Source organism: Crocodylus siamensis, chromosome 7 (genome assembly GCF_052110815.1).
Source record: "Crocodylus siamensis isolate JL-2025a chromosome 7, ASM5211081v1, whole genome shotgun sequence".
Lineage (NCBI taxonomy): Eukaryota > Metazoa > Chordata > Crocodylia > Crocodylidae > Crocodylus > Crocodylus siamensis.
In genome coordinates this window covers 25743520-25763395 of record NC_143401.1, presented here as the reverse complement: position 1 = coordinate 25763395, position 19876 = coordinate 25743520, and the positions used below count along the sequence as shown (strand labels likewise).

At 48.8% G+C, this 19876-nt stretch overlaps 1 protein-coding gene across 26 annotated transcripts in view; it reads left to right on the top strand.

Annotated features, from left to right (window-relative positions):
• CAMK2G (calcium/calmodulin dependent protein kinase II gamma) overlaps window positions 1–19876 on the top strand; it is a 183831-nt gene that overhangs the window by 109583 nt on the left and 54372 nt on the right. For all 26 annotated transcript variants that reach the window (XM_090058144.1, XM_090058142.1, XM_090058145.1 and 23 more), the window contains exons 6-10: window positions 85–157; window positions 5422–5524; window positions 7642–7725; window positions 8550–8644; window positions 18025–18147. In XM_090058144.1, coding sequence (XP_089914270.1) covers window positions 85–157; window positions 5422–5524; window positions 7642–7725; window positions 8550–8644; window positions 18025–18147 — 478 coding nt within the window. The remainder of the gene's footprint in view (window positions 1–84; window positions 158–5421; window positions 5525–7641; window positions 7726–8549; window positions 8645–18024; window positions 18148–19876) is intronic.

The following is a 19876-nucleotide window of genomic DNA, read 5'->3' as shown; positions in this document are numbered from 1 at the left end:
CTTGGTGAAATTGGTCTGTAACCACTGCTCTATTTTTCTGTTCCCTCTTTCCCCTCTTCCCCTTATTTCCTTCTTGTCTTGCAGCCACTGTATTCACCAGATACTGGAGAGTGTGAATCACATTCATCAACATGATATTGTGCACAGGGACTTGAAGGTAACACTGTCTCCATGACACTGGGACTGGGGAGATGGGCACTGTCCTTCCTCCTTCGGCTAAGGGCTGTTTTTCACCTTATCTTGCCAGCTAGTGGGAAGCTGCACTTGTGCTGGGCTCAGAAGCTTGTGAAGCACCAGCATCAGGGAGTTCCTAAATGGCATGTTGAGCTCCAACAGAGCAGTGGCTCAGGGGCTTGCTTGAAGCACTGGCTGTCAGATGCAAAAGGTAAAAGCGCAGGCAGGTCTAGGTGCAGGACAGGAAAGGGGGAAGATGAGCAATTGGGAGTCCTCATGGAGAGGCAATTTTCAGAGGGACTTGGGTGCTGGAATTCATTAGAAGGGAGAATGCTGTTTAGTCTAATTCCAGAGAGCTCTGTGAGGGTTGGTGGTACACTGATGTGCCAGGCTGAGTTTGCTTGCATACCAGTATGTAGGTGTATAGTCCTCACTTGGATTGCCAAACATGCCGATAAGCTAAGATGTTATATAACATGAGTTTCTCATACAGCTGCTTTTGTATCTGATCAATATAACTTTCAGGTTAAACAAAACAACATGACTAGGCTGATGAGCACTAGCCTAATGAGGCATCTGTTATGTAACGGCACATTTATGGCCCCATGGCCCCTGTGTTGGCCTTTATTAAGCTACCTTCCCACACGGTGCCAGCCATGCTGTGTTGATTTGGTTCCAAAATTTTGCCCCAGGTGGTCTGCCCATCTAGCAATGTTCTGCATCTGAAATGCAAACGTAATAGCTGGAAACTCTTCAGTGCAAGGCACCACCCATTACTAGTGCTACTTTGCTGCAGAAAGATGGTGGCCTCAGCAGAAACTTTCCTAAAAGTACCTTCAAGGAATATAGTACATGCATGCTTCTTAGAAGTTCGGAAGCAATGCAGAAAACTGTTTCCTCAAGAGCGGGAGAGGTTACCTCCAAGTGACACTAATAACCAAAGCTAAGGGGACCCTGGCTGTTTTTGATGCATCAGGATGGCCCTGTAGTTCTCTGCTATAAATTTGCTTTCCAGTCACTGTTTTGGACTGAACAGAAATGCATTCTTCTTTACTTTTCACATAATATATTGTGGGTGCTTCTCTAAAGTCTCTCTGGTGGCAGCATTCTCCCCACTGTGAACCCTGTAGCCAACGGCACTGCCCCCGCTGTGAGCCCTATAGTTGATGAAGCTCACAGGGGACAGGGTTTTCCCTACAGCTGACCGCTGCAAGCCTTGTCAACTGCAGAGTTTCATAGTTTCTAGGGTTGGAAGGAACCTGAACAGATAATCAAGTCTGACCCCCTGCCCTGCGCAGGAACGGTGCTGGGATCATAATACCCCAGCCGGATACCTATCCAGCCTTCTCTTAAAGATCCCCAAGGTAGGGGAGAGCACCACCTCCCTTGGAGATGAGAAAACGGGCATGACAAGGAGGATGTGTAGACAGGATCCTCTTTCTAGACTGTTCTGGAAGTCATGGGAGGACTTCATGGTAGTTTGGGGTCAGAAGGGACCTGAGCAGATCATCTAGTCTGACCCCTCGCCACTGGTAGGAGCACACGCTGGGATCGCATGACCCCAGACAGGTGTTCGTCCAACCTCTTTTTGAATTTACCCACAGTAGGAGCGAGGACCACTTCCCTAGGAAGTTGGTTCCAGATCCTAGCCACCCGAACAGTGAAATAGTGCCTCCTAATCTCTAACCTAAACCTATTCTCCAGCAGCTTCTGGCCGTTGTTCCTCATCACCGTTGGCAGCAGGTGGTACACCCCTGTGGCTGGTAGCTCCCCACTTGATGGAGCTCCTAGCCACAGGGGACCACTTAGCCTCAGGTTCAATTAAAGGTGTGATTAGAACCAACTACAAAGTTATTACCCTTTTTTTTAGTAACTGTAGCTTACTGCTTGTTTCATCACACCATTGAGTTGAACTTGTAGCTGGGTCACAACTTAAGGCGTTATTACCTGGTTAATCATCAGGGATCCTAGTTTTCCTTAATAAAAATTGCAAATATTCTAATACCCTCCCCCCCCCAAATCCGTAATTAAAATTGAAAGCCCCCGACAGCCTTGCTGGTGCCCCTTGTCCAAAGCCCTGCCAGACAGGGCCCCCAGCTGCTAAGGCTACAGACCCGGGTCCACAGCCCCCTTCCCCCTGCTGCAACTCATGGGGGGGACCCGTGCCCCCCCCCCCCCCCAAGTCTGTATGCAGGGCAGGCGCATGTTGCGGGCTTGGGCTCCTGCCCTGCTCCCCTCCCCCAGGGCCTCTTCAGGCCAGTGGACATGACCCAGCACAGCAAGGAGCACCGGAGCTGCATGGGGATTTCCTCGCCACTGCAAGCTCCATGCTGCCCTGGTGACACACACTCCCTGCACATCCTGCTGCTTTGAGGGGCACAGCCCTGCAATGCTGTTCTCATTGCAGCCCTGTGCACAGGTGGTATGTCAACAGAGCAGCGCAAAGCTTGCAGCAGCGAGTACTTTGTCCATGCAGTGAGTAGTTTGCTGCTCTCTGCTGCACCAGGTTGCACCCGTTGGGCTGTGGAGGCCCCAGAGGGAAGGGAAGTAGGGTGGCAGGGAACAGCAGACCCACATGGAGAAGCTGCTTGCCACTGCAAGCTCCACTCTGTTGCCCTCTCCTGGGGCCTCCGCAGCCTGGTGGGCATGACCCAGCATGGCAGGGAGCAGCAGTTGCATGGAGAAGCTGCTCACTGCTGCAAGCTCCGCACTGCCTTGGCAACACAGCTCCTGCACATGGGGCTGCCGTGAGAGGAGTGGCATGGGGTTGTGCCCCTCAAAGCAGTGGTATGCACAGGGGGAGCATCGCCAAAGCAGTGCATAACTCACAGTGGCGAGGAGATCCCCGCATGGCTCTGCTGCTCCCTGCTGTGACAGGTTGTGCCCACCGGACTGCAGAGGCCCTGGGGGAGGAAAGCAGGGCAGGAGCCCCAGCCTGCAGCATGTATCTGACCTGCATACAGATGGGGGGGGGGGGGGGCCGTGTGTCCCCTCTGCCCCCTAGGAGTGCACACTGCAGCAGGGAGCTGGCCCTCCCGCCTCCCCTGGATGAGTCGCCCATGGCCCTGTCCTGTTTCCTGCTGGGGACCTGCAGCCATGTATTGTGGGCCCAGGCCCCGCCCCAAGCACTGCCCAGCTGGGCAGCAGCCCCAGCCCTGTCCAGCTCCCTCCCTACAAGGACCTCCATCCCCCTCCCCCCCCACTTAACTTCTGGAGCTGCTCTGCAGGATGCTGAGGCCATGTGCATGTACATGCACGTGGCACCCCCTGTCTCGCCACCCTCCTTCCAGCTCCCTGCAGGTTGGAACTCTGACAGCTTGTAAGGAGCTCATTGCAAAATTTTAAAATCTGTGGGTTTCTCTAGTAAAATGAGAAATCCGCATTTGCCTCTGGTGAAAGGTAAAATCCACAGTCTATTCCATTTTTCTGTGGGAAATGGAAAACCTAGATCCCTGTCTAATCATGCTTTAAGTGCAATATGTTGCGGGGGGTAGGGAGGGTCAGTTGGTAGACTATAGGATTTCTTTGGCAAGAATGAATTGCAGGAGGGGAAATGTAGAGCTTTAAGGAGGTGCTATATCACAATGATTCCCATGGGCTCTGCTGTGAAAATGGTCTGGATGGGCTCCTGGTGCTGCTTGCCCTGTGTGGAGGGGTCAGACCCATGGACCACTGAGTGAAGTGTGCCACCCACTTTAATTCAGAAAAAGGCGCGTCTCATCTAGTAAAAGGTTGAGAAACATTGTGCTCTCTCAATGGGGCCGTCAGGTTTGTGTTCCTGAAGATTCTGGTTTTCTTTCTCTCTCCACTCCTGATCACCTGCCCTCTCCCAAAGCACAGGCAGTGGTGGAGCTGCATGTGCCTGAAACCACTTCCTGTAGGAGTGCAAGCAGGAATGGGCTTATGCATGCCCGGTTTACTACACATGCATGAGTACCCAGTAGAGTAGAGAACTGGAGCTGAGTCCCACACCTAACTCTCCTAACCCCTCCCTCCACCTGGGTGAGTGAGCAATTGGACCCTCTTCTTCCCTCCTTAGACAAGGCAGCAGTTAAAGACTGCAGTGGATACTATTGCTATAGGAGTCGCAAATAATACCTATAAGTGCCTGAAAATACAGGATGTGCAAGGCCTGTGTGTATTACAAAACCAACCTGGTTGAGTGCTACAATTCCTAGCCCTCTCCTTCCCCTTGAGCGGTGGTGCCAAGTGAAACTCCAGTCAATGTGTAACTGAACAATGGAGAAAGGGTTTGGGCTCCCATCTATTCTCTTACCTTTCTTCTCTGACTTGCGTATCTTGCTGCCATTCATGTTGCAGCAGGAGCTCCATTTCCTGCTCAACTGCAGTAGCCAAGGCTTACAGGTTTCATACAAGATCCTCCTTGCTGTCCTCCCTGGTGATTCTGAGGAGGCAGTGCATCCGCCTGGGGGAATGTTTTGCAATCACTTTGCCTTTGGGTTGTATTGCATGCACAGTTTTGCCTCAGTGATGGAAGAATGAGGAGTGGTATCCCAGCCCAGCACATGAGAGAGGTGACATAGGGCCTGCACTGATATGGGTGGGTAATAGTGGTAACATAGAAGCACTTAATCACTGTAAAGAGATATTTTTGCAGCACAAATAGATGGAGTCTTTGATAGTGGCACAAGCAGTACTGCAGTGATCAATACAAGGTTTTCCCTGCAAGGGATGAAAGCTCCTGCCTTTCTAGACAGTGCTTTCTCATGCTGGATTTCTGTTTGGCAATCCTTATTAGTACTATATTTATTTGCCGAGGGCTTTGAGCAGCATGTGATGTTCTTTGGGAACCACATCACTGCAGACTGTATCTGCTGCATCAATTTTTTTTTCCACTCTGCATGGATATGACAGAAGTGAGTGGATGCTTTGCTGCTGAGATTGTGTTACCAGCACCATCTGGTGTCAGGACAAGGTATATAGGAGGTGGGCTGAGAACAGTAGAGAGAATGTAAGTATGGACAGAGGAAGGTGAGATCAGTGTCAGGTTTGGAGACTCTTCTTTTTTTTTTTCTTTTTACTGATGATAAAGCCATTTTTGGGGATATTAAGAGCTACGGTTTAAGACTATATTTTCCACTGACCACTCTGCTGCTGTACTTTAGGCATGTTTTCATACTGGGTCTGGAGAGTAAATTTAATAGCCCAAAATGTTAAGGGAAGGAGTTTTTAATTTGGATTTCTCTCTTTCCCCCCCATCCTTGCTCTTTCTTTTCCTCTCCCCAGCCTGAGAACTTGTTACTGGCAAGTAAATGTAAGGGTGCTGCTGTCAAATTGGCTGACTTCGGACTGGCTATAGAAGTGCAGGGAGAACAGCAGGCCTGGTTTGGTAAGAGGAGTATTACTGAACCTTCCCAATATTGCCCACCCTTCCATTTTTCTATTGTTTTTTTATTTAACTATTTATTTATTTATTACTCTCTGTACACTGGACTGTGGGAAGAATCAAGCTGACCTGCCGTTATCCTAGACATTTTCATATTATTTCTTCCAGGAAACTAGTTAAAAAAAAAAAAAGAAGAAGAAAAAAAAAAAAGTTGGCATCTTGGCTAGGGACAGAAATTACACATAAACCAGTATAAGTGATTGGAAACTGGTTCAAATTTTGTAACATAACAGAAGTTCAGTGCACATAAACCACTTTCAAAATGGCTGAAACTAGCTTAAGATAAACCTGGATGGATGTAGTATCAGACTTAACTGATTTAGGTTGAATTCGTTTGAATTTCTGTCCCAGATCCCCTCCAGATTCAAGTTAATTCATAGTCATCCAGCATCCCAGAATACTTTGCACCTCCCCTGCAAAGCCCCCCTCACAGGATGGACAGCCTAGCCTGGGCGCAAGCTGTCTGTTTCAAGTGAGTAGGAAGGTGTGTTCTTGCACCTGTGGGCTTTTGGTCTAAGCCACTGCAGGCATGTGGCTGCATTTCCAGAATCAAAAGTTGCACATGTTTTTACCCTTTTTATCAGCTCAATCTACGGAGCTTAGATTAGCCTGTGAAGACTAAATGAATCAGTAGGGTTGTGCGAAGCTTCAGTCCCTCATTCGATTCAGTGGAGATTCAGCCCAATTTGGTGTCTGAATCTCCAAATCGAATCAGGAGACCCTTTAATCTCTCTGAATCGATTCAGAAAGATTCAGAGACAGATGCAACTTCAAATGTTTTTTCTACATAGCTCAAGGTACCTGGTGGCTTGTGAATGCTGTGATACTGGGACAGATGGAGTATCCCACAGGAGCGCAGGGGGATCCCCAGCCCGCTCAGCAGCAGAACCAGAAGTGGACCAGAAGTACTTCTGGGTCCGCCAGGGAGCACGCTGGGGGCCCCCCAGCTCGGCTACTGGTGCCTCTTGGGTCTAGGGTGGCACCCAAGATCCCTTCGCAACTGATCGCTGAACCAGGGGGGTGCAAGGGGGCCCCCCAACACACTCCCTGGTACTTCTGGTCTGCTTCCGGGTTCACTGCCAAGCACGTGGGGACCCTCCCCCCAGTGCTCCTGTGGGATGCTCCATCCGCCTTGGCATCGCAGCATTCACAGGCTACGCCTGGTACCTTGAGGTATGTAGAAAAAACATTTAAAGCTATGTCTATGGCTGAATTGCAGATTCTCCAAATCAGCATCAAATCTTCAGATTCGACCCAAATCCAAATCGAATACGGCCCATTTTGCACACTCGTGTAAATCGACCTCTGATCGGGATCTGTGATACAATGGGAGAATTAACATTTCAGTGCAATTGCAATAAATGTGATTTATCTCTTCTGTTTTTCTCCAAAGTGCCATAGGGTTTAGTCATAAAGGAGACCCTGGCTACAAAGTCTAAATTTTGATCCAAACTTTCCTACTACCCAGGAGTTGTAGGAGGATTTCTAGCATTTTTAGAGAAATGTGGGCCATTGCAAAGTTCCATGCTTTGATCTGAACTTCTTTGGAAGCACTTTGGTACAAATGCATCTCTGGTTACATGCAACAGAATGGGAAACCAAACTTGGCCCAAGTAAATTTTCAGCATTGAAATTCCTGAGGGATTATTTCCCTGCAGATTACTGCAGTATGGCAACTGTGATGGGTTTGTCCACAACATTTGGCTGTGACATGTCCTGTTAGTGTCCAAGTTTCAGTTCTCTATCCCCAACCTGTATGTTCATCTAAGTAGAGAAGTGACCCAAGGATCTGTGCCCTGTAGGATGACGGAATCAAAATCTCTGTTTTACTTTTAAAGTTGTATTTGGGTCGGTGGCCTGTCAACTCATCCCCCACCTCATTTTATTTATTTTTTGTTTTCAATTTCATGTATCTGTATCTAGAAAGTATATCAGACAGTGATAAGCTAAAGGGCAATTTGTGCAGTTTGGATTTTCCTGTCAACAGATCCTGTGGCACAAGGTGAAAGAACTTTCTACATGTGTATTGTATATGCTTCATGTGATTCCTTTCTTTGCAGGGTTTGCCGGCACTCCAGGCTACCTCTCCCCTGAGGTTTTAAGAAAAGATCCTTATGGGAAACCAGTGGATATATGGGCATGCGGTAAGCTTCTGTTACAAACACACTTCACATTTAAACAGTGCTTTTCACAGACAGGAGCCATTCCTGTTCAGTAGGCCCATATGATCCCTATTTTGCAGATGGGGAAATGAAAACACAGAGATGGAAAGCAACCAGCCCAAAGTCGCAATAAATTTCTAATATAAAGTCTGTTTGGGTATTCAGTTGATCCTGCTTCCCTGGCCATCAGATCCTTCTGTTTGGCTACAGAATTAGGACCCACCCTTGCCTTGGAGCCAATTCCAGGTTGTTTAGCTTATGTCACGAGCTCCTAGTATGCCAGCTATATAGAAAATAAAATGTTGTAGGAAGTTGGTTTAAATCCACAGGACCATAGGGATATCTACCTGATGTGCAATAGACTTATTCCTGCAGATTGGGGTGTTAGACTTGAGTGCCATTCTTACCTTAATAGCATGCATCAGTCCTGCAAGTTTATGCAATACCTTGCTGTTCAGTGACCCCAAAGGACGGTGGTATTTGGTTTCTGAGAGCACTTGGGAGCTGTGGCTCACTGGCCATGAAGCAGCAGAGGGGCACCACACACTCTGCTCTGGCTCCCAGTGGATTTTGGTGTGCCAGGACCAAGTCCAACAGCTGAGAAGAAATTGTAGCTCCTACTGTCTTCAGTACCTGGAGGTCTGAATATGATGGAGAGTGAAGATCCAGTGTAGATGCTGCTGAGAATGATGAAAGGGAAGGAAAGAAGGTCTCTCCTGGGGTATGTAGAATAGCTGTACTGATAGAGGATGGGAGTAATTAGCAAATTAGCCTAACCATAGTGTATCTGTGTCTCTCCCTCCCAGGAGTGATTCTGTACATATTACTAGTGGGGTACCCTCCCTTTTGGGATGAAGATCAGCACAAACTCTATCAGCAGATCAAGGCCGGAGCCTATGACGTAAGGGCACTTTCTTGCGGGGTATCTGCATGGTCTAGAAAGCCTGTTCTACTTAGCCAGCCAAAATCTGGCATGTTATTTTACTCAATGGCCAGCAGCAGTCACAGGACTGCTGATGCTTGGAGCATTCATAGGGTTCATGCTTTTTGCTGCTTGTAGCACTTGTAGAACTATGTGGGGGCTGCTGGCATAGTGCACCGGGAGGTGTGGCTGGGGGACAAGGATGTTGAGTTAGTAGAGAAGCCCAAAAATGAATTGCTATATCTGCTGTGCTTAGTGCAGGGAAGTACGTGAGAAAACTCTAGGTAACTGTCTTCTCCAGGAGGACCAGAAAGCATGTTGGCTGAGAGGGCTTGTTGTCCTACTGTCTTAATGAAAAATGTAGAGGTATGTCCTGTAGAGTCTGTTGAACTTGGGGTCTGTGACCTCCTGTCCCAGCTGTACAATGCAGGGAACCTTGTGGGAAAACTAATGTGCCTAGTGGTGAGTGTTTAGGGGTAGAACTAGCTTAATGGGTCAGAGGCTATAGTGAAGGTAAAGGCATAAGCTTGGTGCAAATCTTCGAATGTGGCCAAACCAGTGGTCAGAGGTTCAGTGAGAAGTCTGGCCAAGAAGGGCTGCATCATGACAAGAAGGTCATGGCTGGAGCATAGTGATTAGGAAACTTTTTCACATGAAGAAAATAAGGCTTGAATTCTTTATTCAAGGCAAGGCAGCATTTATATTGCAGAGAAATTGTAGGGTTTTATTCTGTGGGTAACTGGTGCCCAAACATGGTTTAAAACAAAGGGAGCTGGAAGATGTAGTCGCAATATTTCTGCTGGATTCCAGTAACCTCCCCTGCTTTCAGGCCCATATCAGCCCCTGTCCTTTATTACACATATTGTTTCTAGGTTCCTTCTGGTTTGCTTGTTGCTGTTCCAAACTGATAAGCTGTGTTTGTAACTGGACCACAATGGGATTTTCAAAGTGTCTAAGGGTTATGTACCCTCTTGTGATTAGTAAAAGGAGTTGGTCATGTCTACACTGGCTGGTAGGAATGCCCTGAGCATGCTCCACTCCAATCATGTCTTGCAAGCTCTGAACTTAATGGAATACAGGGTATCTTCAGTAACTGCCTTGGCACTCAGGAGTGTGTCATTTTGACTGCAGAAGCAGTGGTTATTTTGAAATTCCTTTGCCATTAAATAGGGCTTGTGTGATTCAGGATACCTGTTGGATGGATTTAGTCTCAAGGTTTAGGTTTTTCAGAATGTTACTGTGAATCCTTTTTTTTAGGGGAGAGGGAAATCTTTAGTTGTGATACTTAAAGGAAATGTTTTCAACTCGGGTAAAATCCTTTTCCTTTAAATCACAGTTGGCTTTTAAAACACCTGTCCCTTTTTAACAGGTTTATCTTTTGTCCTGTAAGTCATGTGTGTTCATAGGCTGTAAATTCTAGTCCTGTGAGACAGCAATGTTCCTCTTGATTTCAAGGTGCTCTCATCTGTAAGATTCCCAAATACTTGGAGGAAGATGTAGAGGGCTCTGTATTCATCAGAACTGATGCACTGAGCTGAAATGGGTGGAGGAAATGTTTGCCAAGGGTTGTCACTAGCAGTAGTAGTCATAGTTTAGAACTCTGCCTTTCATCTCCATACTTGCATGTTGCTATCCTATGTGATCTCACAAACTCCTTTTGAGTGCTTGTCTATAATATGTGGGTATCTGCGTGCTCAAGCTTTCTGACACTTCTTTTGCCCAAGTAATACCTGTTTAACACACATACCATCTGTCTCTCTCTGCCAAAGGTATAAAGGGTTGTGCATTCTTCTGCTCCTCAGTCCTCTCAACCACCTTGCCTGAAGACGGACCTATTGGAGGACCCAAACCATGTTTTTGGCCTACAGCTGAGTTCAGAGCCTGGGGTTTTTTAGGGGGTTTTTTGGGACCTTTAGTTACCTTCTCTTATTTCCCTTCCTTTTTTTTCCCTTCGGTCTGTCCCTGTCTTAAGCAAGACCTTGTGGCTCTTCTGGCTTCTGCCATGCGTCTTAGCTAGCTATGTAAGGCTTCAGTTTTCATAGGATCATAGAAAATTAGATTTCATAGATTTCATAGACATTAGGGCTGGAAGGGACCTCGGGAGATCATCGAGTCCAGCCCCCTGCCCAAAGGGCAGGAAGTCAGCTGGGGTCATAGGATCCCAGCAAGATAAGCATCCAATTTACTCTTGAAGGTGTTCAATGTAGGCGCTTGAACCACCTCCACTGGCAGACTGTTCCAGACCTTGGGGACTCGGACAGTAAAGAAATTCTTCCTTGTGTCCAGCCTGAAACGGTCTTGCAGGAGTTTGTGACCATTCGACCTCGTCATCCCTTGGGGCGCTCTGGTGAACAGACGTTCCCCCAGATCCTGGTGGTCACCCCTGATAAACTTATAGGTGGCCATCAGATCACCCCTGAGCCTGCGCTTTTCCAGGCTAAAGAGTCCCATGGCTCTCAGCCTGTCATCGTAAGATCTGTTTTCCTGACCTCCGATCATGCACGTGGCTCTCCTCTGGACTCTCTCAAGCTTCTCCACATCCTTTTTGAATTATGGAGCCCAAAACTGGACGCAGTACTTCAGCTGCGGCCTCACCAAGGCCGAGTACAAGGGGAGAATGACGTCCTGGGATTTGCTCGAGAAGCATCTATGGATGCACACCAGCATTTTGGTCGCTTTACTAGCCGCAGCATCGCATTGCAGGCTCGTGTTCATCTTGTGGTCAATGATGACCCCCAAGTCTTTTTCTTCTGTAGTGCTAACCAACGTAGCACTGCCGAGCCTATAAGGGTGCTGCAGGTTTTTCCTCCCAAGGTGGAGAACCTTGCATTTTTCGGTGTTAAACACCATGAGGTTCTCATCTGCCCATTTGCTGAGCTTGTCCAGGTCAGCCTGGATCACCCGCCTATCTTCTGGCATGGATGCTTTGCCCCAAAGTTTGGTTGGAAAGGGACCTCAGGAGGTCATCTAATCCAACCCCATGCTCTAAGCAGGACCTTTACCAACTAGATCATCCCACCCAAAGCTTTGTCTAGCTGGGTCTTAAAAACCTCCAAGAATGGAGATTACATAACCTCTCTGGGTAACCTGTTCCAGTGCTTTACTACCCTCCTAGTGAGAAAATTCTGCCTAATATCTAACTTAAACTTTCCTTGCTGTAACCCGAGCCCATTGTTCCTTGTTCTGTTATCTGTCCCCACTGAGAACAGTTTAGCTTCATCCTCTTTGGAACCACCCTTCAGGTCGTTGAAGGCTACTATTAAATCCTCCCTCAATTCTCTGTTTTGCAGAAGATAATCCCAGCTCCCTCAGCCTCTCCTCAGAAATCATGTCTCCCAGCCCCCTCCCCATTTTGTTGCCCTCTGCTGGACTCAGTCCAATTTGTCTACATCTTTTCTGTAGTGCTGGTGGGGGGTGCAAAACTGGACACACTACTCCAGATGTGGCCTCACCAATGCTGAATAGAGGGGAAGAATCACCTCCTTTGATTTGCTAGCAACACTCCCACTAATGTAGCCCAGTATGCTCTTAGCCTTCTTCACAACACGGGCATGTGGTTGGCTGATATTCAGCTTATTTTCCACATGTGCTTTTTGGGCCTCTCCCTCAATTGTTGTGGTTTCCCGTGCTTGGAATCAAGCCAAGTTTGGGGCATCCTGTAGAGCCTGCAAGGCATTCTTGCATTATGTCATGGGGCATTGCATCCAGGTGCTGACAAGCCCACCATGATATTCTCCATCAACAAACAAGGGGATGAGAGAGATTTTTCCCCCACACTCCACCAGTCCCCTATTTAAGGAAGCAATCATCCTCTAGGAATCATATGTCTATGCTGGATGCAGCTGTTGGCAGGGCACCACCCAGATGTTTAGAATACCTTAGCAGGCAGCCTCAGAAGAAGCATCTCCTTGCATCATGAATGGCATATCAAGAGCTTGGTCCTGTAGAATACTTTCTTAGCCTAAGGTCAATCTATGGCAGACTTATTTTTTCTTAGACATTAACAAGAATTGTTGGCCCTTTTGTTCCAAAGGAAGGCTCATCCCAGGTTCTCTTCCTGATGTATCCATCATTCCACGGTCAGGGAAACATTCTTGTATACAGTCCTAACTGCACCTCTTGTTGTGAGTGCTGAGGAGATTGAGACTGGATTTTGCACAGTTGATGCTGCTGGCCTCAGCCTGGTTGGGGCAGCTCTGGTTCCCAGATCTTCCTTCATGTCAGTGAGGAGCCCTAGAACTCTGCTGCTGCCCTGGACTTGCTTCCCAAATGGGGAAATGCAGATATTTCATTCAGATCTGCACATCCTCTATCTTACAGCATGGATGTTGGATCACTTTTAGTGGTAGATGGGTCTGTTCATCCACTGTAAGAGGCATTCTCATTCAGGGAGGCAGGCTAGGTCTCTTCCTAGACTCCTTCCTGGACCTGAGCCACAGTTGCCTCTCTCTCAGCTTTATGTAACTGTACCAAGCAACTGTTGTAGCTTACACACATTTTATGAGAGTCAGCCTGTTGTCTTCCACCTGCCAGTGCGGAAAACCCTTAAGAACCAGAGAAGGTCTGTGAGATTTGAACCTGGTTCTTACAGCCCCGATGCACCTGCTCTTTGAACATATGGTAACTTGTTTGCTACACCATCCATCTGTGAAGACTGCCTTCTTGGTGGCCATCACCTTGGCCAGAAAGGTGGGTGAGATTATACACAGTGATGGCAAATCCTCCCTGGGAAACTTCCCCATGGTCTTACCATCACAGAACTGGAACTGAAGAGAGCCTTGTCCCTTTACATGAACAGTGTTTAGCCTTTCTGTAAATCCCCATGGTTGTTTGCCTTTCATATATTACGAAAGCAGTATCTGCCCAAAGACCATGTAGATGTCAGTTGGACAGCAGCTGGGCCTGCAATAAAATTGCTAAAGTGAGCCCATAGGTTACAGTTGGAGTATGCTCCAGCCAGGCAACTTTGGCTTCTCCTCAAAACCTCTGTAATTCTAGCATCTGCAGAGCATGTGCCTGGACCTTCATGAACCTCTACTAAGCATTTGCCATCACAGAAGCTGTTTGGCAAATCAGTTCTTTGGTAATGATTTGCCTAGAGCGGGAGTAGGTGATGTTTTTTGGCCAGAGTACCGAAAACCGCCACAATGCCTACCTTGAAAGGTGCCAGAGTGCTGGCATACCAGAAAAACAAAATGAAGGCGGGGGTACATGGCAGGATGCCCTGATTATGACCCTTGCCTCCCACCCAAAGCCCCTGCCCACCAGCCCAGGCTCTGTGGCTGTCAGCAGCTACCCAGAACCTGGGCCAGCTGCAAACATCTGCTGCCTCTCCACCCCTGCCCCTACCCCAGGCTCCAGGGAGGCAGCATATACCTGCAGTGCTCCCTGCTGTGTTGCCCTCACCATTTCTAAGCGATTTAACAACTTTAACAAAGCTAACCTATTTAATGACTCCTTTGCCTCTATTTTCCTGAGCAGGGACCGGATCAGCCATCCCAACCCGGCCCCTCTCAGGCTCTAGGGGAGGTGCACCTAGGGCAAAGGTCAGTGAGGATCTAGTCAGGGAAGTTCTGGAGGGACTAGATGTATTTAAATCTGCTGGTCTGGACGATCTCCACCCCAGAGTGCTGAGGGAATTAGCTGAGGTCATTGCAGGACCCCTGGCGCAGCTTTATGAGCACTCATCATGCTCTAGTGTGGTACCAGAGGACTGGAAGAGGGCCAGTGTGGTTCCCATCTTCAAAAAACGGAGGATGGAGGACCCAGGAAACTATAGGCCAGTTAGTCTTACCTCGATCCTGGGTAAGCTTTTTGAGAGAATTATCCTGGCGTATGTCCATGAGAGGCCAGCAAGGGAAGTTATGCTTAGGGGCAACCAACATGAGTTGATTAGAGGCAGATCCTGTCAGATCAACCTGGTGGCCTTCTATGACCAGGTCACCAAATCTTTAGACGCAGGGGTAGCAGTGGACGTAGTCCTTCTGGACTTTAGGAGGGCCTTCGACACTCTCTCTCACCCCATTGTCATTTAAAAAAAAAACTAGGGGACTGTGGTGTCAACACCTACAAAGTCAAATGGGTTGCTAACTGGCTGGAGGTCCGTACCCAGACAGTGGTAGTGGATGGGTCATTTTCGACCTGGAGGGATGTGGGCAGTGAGGTCCCCCAGGGCTTGGTCCTTGGGCCTGCACTGTTCAACATCTTCATCAGTGACTTGGACAAGGGGGTTAAAAGCACCCTGTTCAAATTTGCTGATGACACTAAGATGTGGGGGGATGTGGGCATGCGACAAGGGAGGAATAGGCTGCAGTCGGACCTAGACAGGTTACAGGGGTGGGCGGATGAGAATAGGATGGGATTCAATGCTGACAAGTGCAAGGTGCTGCAACTGGGGAGGAAGAACCAGCAGCATACCTAAAGGCTGGGGAGCTCCCTTCTCATCAGTGCAGAAGCAGAAAAGGATCTTGGAGTCATCAGTGACTCCAAGATGGACATGGGCCGGCAGTGTGGGGATGCAGTCAGGAAGGCCAACCTCACTTTGTCATGCATCCACAGATGCATTTCAAGCAGATCCAAGGAGGTGATCCTTCTCCTCTGTGTGACACTGGTCAGGTCACAGCTGGAGTACTGCATCCAGTTCTGGGCACCGCACTTCAAGAGGGATGTGGACAACATGGAGAGGGTCCAGAGGAGAGCCACTGAGGGGGCAGCAGGGCAGGCCCTACAAAGAAAGGCTCAGGGACCTGAACCTGTTCAGCCTCCACAAGAGAAGGCTGAAGGAGGATCTAGTGGCCTGTTACAAACTAATCAGAGGGGACCAGCAGGCATTGGGGGAGTCCCTGTTCCCCCGAGCACTACCAGGAGTGACTAGAAATAAGTTACAAGCTGGCAGAGGGTAAATTCAGATTAGACATCAGGAGGCGCTACTTCAGTCAGGGCGTCTAGGATCTGGAACCAACTTCCAAGCAAAGTGGTGCTGGCTCCTACCTTGGGGGTCTTTAAGACGAGGCTAGAGAAACACCTTGCTGGGGTCGTTTGACCCCAGTACATTTTCCTGCCATGGTAGGGGGTCGGACTTGATGATCTGCTCAGGTCCCTTCCGACCCTACAAACTATGAAACTTCTGTAAAGCAGTGTTGGAACCCGGTGCAGCAGGATGCAATGGGGGGGGGCGGTGCATAAAGCTGCCTGCTCCAAGCTCCTTGCTGCCCTGCCACACTTCCCCTGTGTGCATGGGAGCAGCGTAGGCAGCCGTGCAGGGTTGTGCCCCTTGCTACTGCCCCTGCCTGCAGGGGAAGTGTGGCAGAGCAGTGGGGAGCTGGGAGCAGGCAGCATTCTGTGACCCCCCCCCCCCCCCCCAACTGTGTCCTCCTGCGCCGAGTTCCAACACTGCTTTGCAGAAGCAGCAAGGGCAGCACAGTGGGGAGCATTGCCAGTATGTGCTGCCCCCCTGGGGCTGGGAGGCAGCAGATGTTTGTAGCTGGCCCTAGCTCTGGGTAGCTGCTGACAGCCACAGGGCCCGGGCTGCTTGCAGCAGGTGTTCCATGGGAGCAGCCTGGGCTCTGTGGCTATCACCAGCTACCCAGAGGTGGGGCTGGCTGCAGCTGGGAGGCTACAAACAGCTGTTGCCCTCCTGCCCCAGGCTCCAGGAAGGCAACAGGTGCCAGCACTGTGCCTGTTGGGGCTGAGGCCAGGGGCAGGGAGGCAGTAGCTGTTTGTAGCCTCCCAACTGTAGCTGGCCCCAGCTCGGGGTAGCTGCTGAGAGCCATGGAGCCCAGGCTGCTTGCAGCTTCCCAGGCTCCCAGCTGGCAGCAGCTAGCCAGAGCTGGGGCTGGCTGCAAACAGCTGCTACCTCCCTGGCCCTAACTCGTGCCAAGGAAAATGGCCTTGCATGCCATGTTCGGCACGCGTGCCGGGGGTTGCCAACCCCTGGCCTAGAGCTTTGATAGATGCCTCCAAGTAGACAGAGTTTTTCCCACTGCGGAATGTGCATATGGAAGGTCATTTGAAAGAGAAAGACATTCCCTATTTGTACCCAGAGTTCTTCATGATGCGTTTTCCATGGGCTCATTCCATATTCCTCCTTCCCCTGTCCCTCAGACACACAAGTAGAGGTAAGACATGCGTGCTGTAAAAGCACCTACTATAGTTTTTGAGCTTGAGTGTTTGAGGTACATGTACCTTCACAAGGGAATGTGCAGATAGATGGGACACCTCAAACTCAAGTTACTGGTGAGTAACTTCTTTGCTTAGATAACAATCTGGGATTCTGTAGACCTTGTTACAGCTTCTTAATGATGTGGAGTGGGAGGAAGAAGAATGTTGTGAGTTAAAGGAGATTGTTCTTCTCTTTTCATGCACCTGCTCTGAATATTAATTTCAAAGATCTGAAACTTTTCTCCTTGAGTTTTTAATCTGAATAAATTCCAATAGTGTGACTGAATTTTGAAGCGTTTGTTTACCTGTGTGTAGCTAGTCAAAGAGTTTTTGGTTGTGGCTGTGTTGGTCTAAGGACATAGGCAGGCAAAGTTTTTTGGTTAGATGTGATATCATTTATTAGACCAACTGAGTACAGTAGTTGGAAAAAAGTTCTTAGCAACCTTTCAGGCGTATTAACCCTTTGTCAGGCATAGGGAGTCTCTGCTGGTCTGAGACGCCAAGGAATGAGAAGCTAAAAGTGTAGTAGGATGTCAGTGAAGCTGTAAATAGGTAGAGATAACCAAGACAAAAGGTAAAGCGGGGAGAAGAGGAAGAGCAAGGGGAAAGAGAAAACAAAAAAAGAAAACAGGTGCGAGGGAGACCTTTGTTTTCTCCTCTGACCTTTTGGGGGGGGTTCTCTTTCCCCCTGCTCTTTTTCCCCCTCCCCTCCTCTTCCCTCCCCTGCTTTACCTTTTGTCTTGCTTACCTCTACCTATTTATACTTTCACTGACATCATACCACACTTAACTTTTCTCATTCCTTGGAGTCTCAGATCAGCAGAGACTCCCTATGCTGCCTAGTGAAGGGTGACTGCGCCTGAAAGCTTGCTAAGAAGTTTTTTCCAACTAGTCGATTGGTCAAATAAAAGATATATCACATCTAACCAAAAAAACGTGCCTCGCTAGTCAATGGGCATTCAGTGTACAGCCATCAAAGTGGCACATGTATGTATGCATTGTGCTTTAGAGTCGTTCATCAGGTTCCTTTAGAGCTTTCATGCTGTAGGTGCTTCGCAAAGCTTTGTGTCCCCTGCAAGCTTTCCAATTCTGAAGGGATTAATGCTTGAGTATGGCTCAGTCTAGGGGAGTGCATTTCCTTTAGAAAGGGAAGGGTTATGGTGTTCAGGGTCTCACCTCTTCTCCTTTTCTTCTCCTAGTTCCCATCACCTGAGTGGGACACAGTAACTCCTGAAGCAAAGAACTTGATCAATCAGATGCTGACGATAAACCCAGCAAAACGCATCACAGCAGACCAGGCTCTCAAACACCCATGGGTCTGCGTAAGTTTCTCCCTTCCTGTCCATTTTCTGTTCCAGAGTCATATAAATATCCATGGTGAAGCAACATACTGAGGATAGGGATGCTGAGCAAAGGGGTACTTCTAGGGGTGCAACAATAAAAATTTGTAATGAGCCATATCAGCTGATACCAATCTGATAGCTGATATGCAAGCCTGTTAGCTTGGAGAGGAGTGTCTGGCTGGTAAGTCTGTTGGCGGGGGGAAGGCGAGGGGTTTGGGGGGTGCAAATCAAGGCCCCTATGGTAAGGGAGGAAGTAGGGCTGGGCATGGAACAGAGCAGCTCGTCTGGGGAGCATGGAAAGTGGAGGTGGCTCCCACTGCTGCATGCAGCCCCAAAGGAGGCATGGGGGCCATGTGCCCCACAGATGTGTGCACATGGAGAGGGCAGGCTGGGGCTGAGGCTGGGGGTGGCTTCAGGCTCTTCCTGATGAGAGTTGAGCTGGGGCTGCCTGGGAGGAGGGGTTCAGGGGGAGGAGTGCTATGGTGAATTTTGGGGCAGCTTTAGCCCAGCCTGTACCACCCCCTCCCAGCACCGCCACCTGCCCTGAGCACAGCCCTCCTGCAGGAAAGGTCCAGGTGCCAGCCTCAGGCAACAGCGGCAGCTTTCCCTTGTCCACACACAGATTCCAGGGGGCACATGTTCCCCCTGTGCCTTCCCTGGGGGTGCACACAGCAGTGGGAGCTGCTCCCCCTTCCTGTGGCACCCAGACAAGCCACACTTCCATCCCCAGGCCTGCCCTGCCTGGGCTGGGCAGTGCCTGCCCCCACCCCTACCCCAGTCCCACTCACTCTCTCACCGTGGAGGGGCCTCAATCTGCCCTCCCCCACACCCTTTGCCCAGCCCCATCCTGACTTACCAGCTGGATGCTGCTCTTCAAGCTCCCGGGCTACATGGGTGTTATGGCTGCATGCATGCATGGGGCATTTATCAGCCACATCAGCCAAAAAAGCCGATTACCAATAATGTCACTTTTCCTTACGTCGGTCCATATCATATCGGCACCAATAAATCTCTGCACCTCTAAGTACTTCTGGTGGCAGAAATCAGGTGCTGCTTTAAACCAGATTGTTTACTTTGGATTGTGGGCAGTGACAGGGGAAGGGCCAACCTGTTGCATAGGGTTACATAGTTCATTTTGGAATTTGCAGAAAAATGGCTTGGCTTTTCAGAATAATTTATCCAGGAACTTAATTTTTTTTTTTTTTTGGTGCAGATCATAATAATAAGTTATGTACAGGGGGACAACAGGGATTGTGAGTTATGAATCTTTAGTCCCATTTTGTGGTAGTTTGTCTTTGCAATTGAGTTGGAGCATTTTCACATTTGGCTTTGAAAAACAGGCTTACTGTGTTGTCATTAACTGTAATGCTGGTAGTAGTGAAATGTTTTTAGCTAGTTCTGTCCATTAAGCTGTCTCCTTTATAGACCGCAAGTGTGGTTATCTTCTCATCTCCTGCAGAGCTGGCAGGGATGTCCTGAAATGCAGTTGGGGGCAGGCTGGGGAATGACTTCTCCCTTTGTCAGACTGAAAGTTTCTACTTGAAACGGATTAAACAGAATCATCTAATACCATAGCATGCTGCTGCTGTTTCCTTTTGTGTTCTTAGTATGGTGTTAGCTAACTCTTGTTTACCTGTTCATGAGAGAATAGCAGTAAGTTTCCCATTTCTCCAAGAGAAATGTAGTTGGCAATTCACGTGTTGTGTTT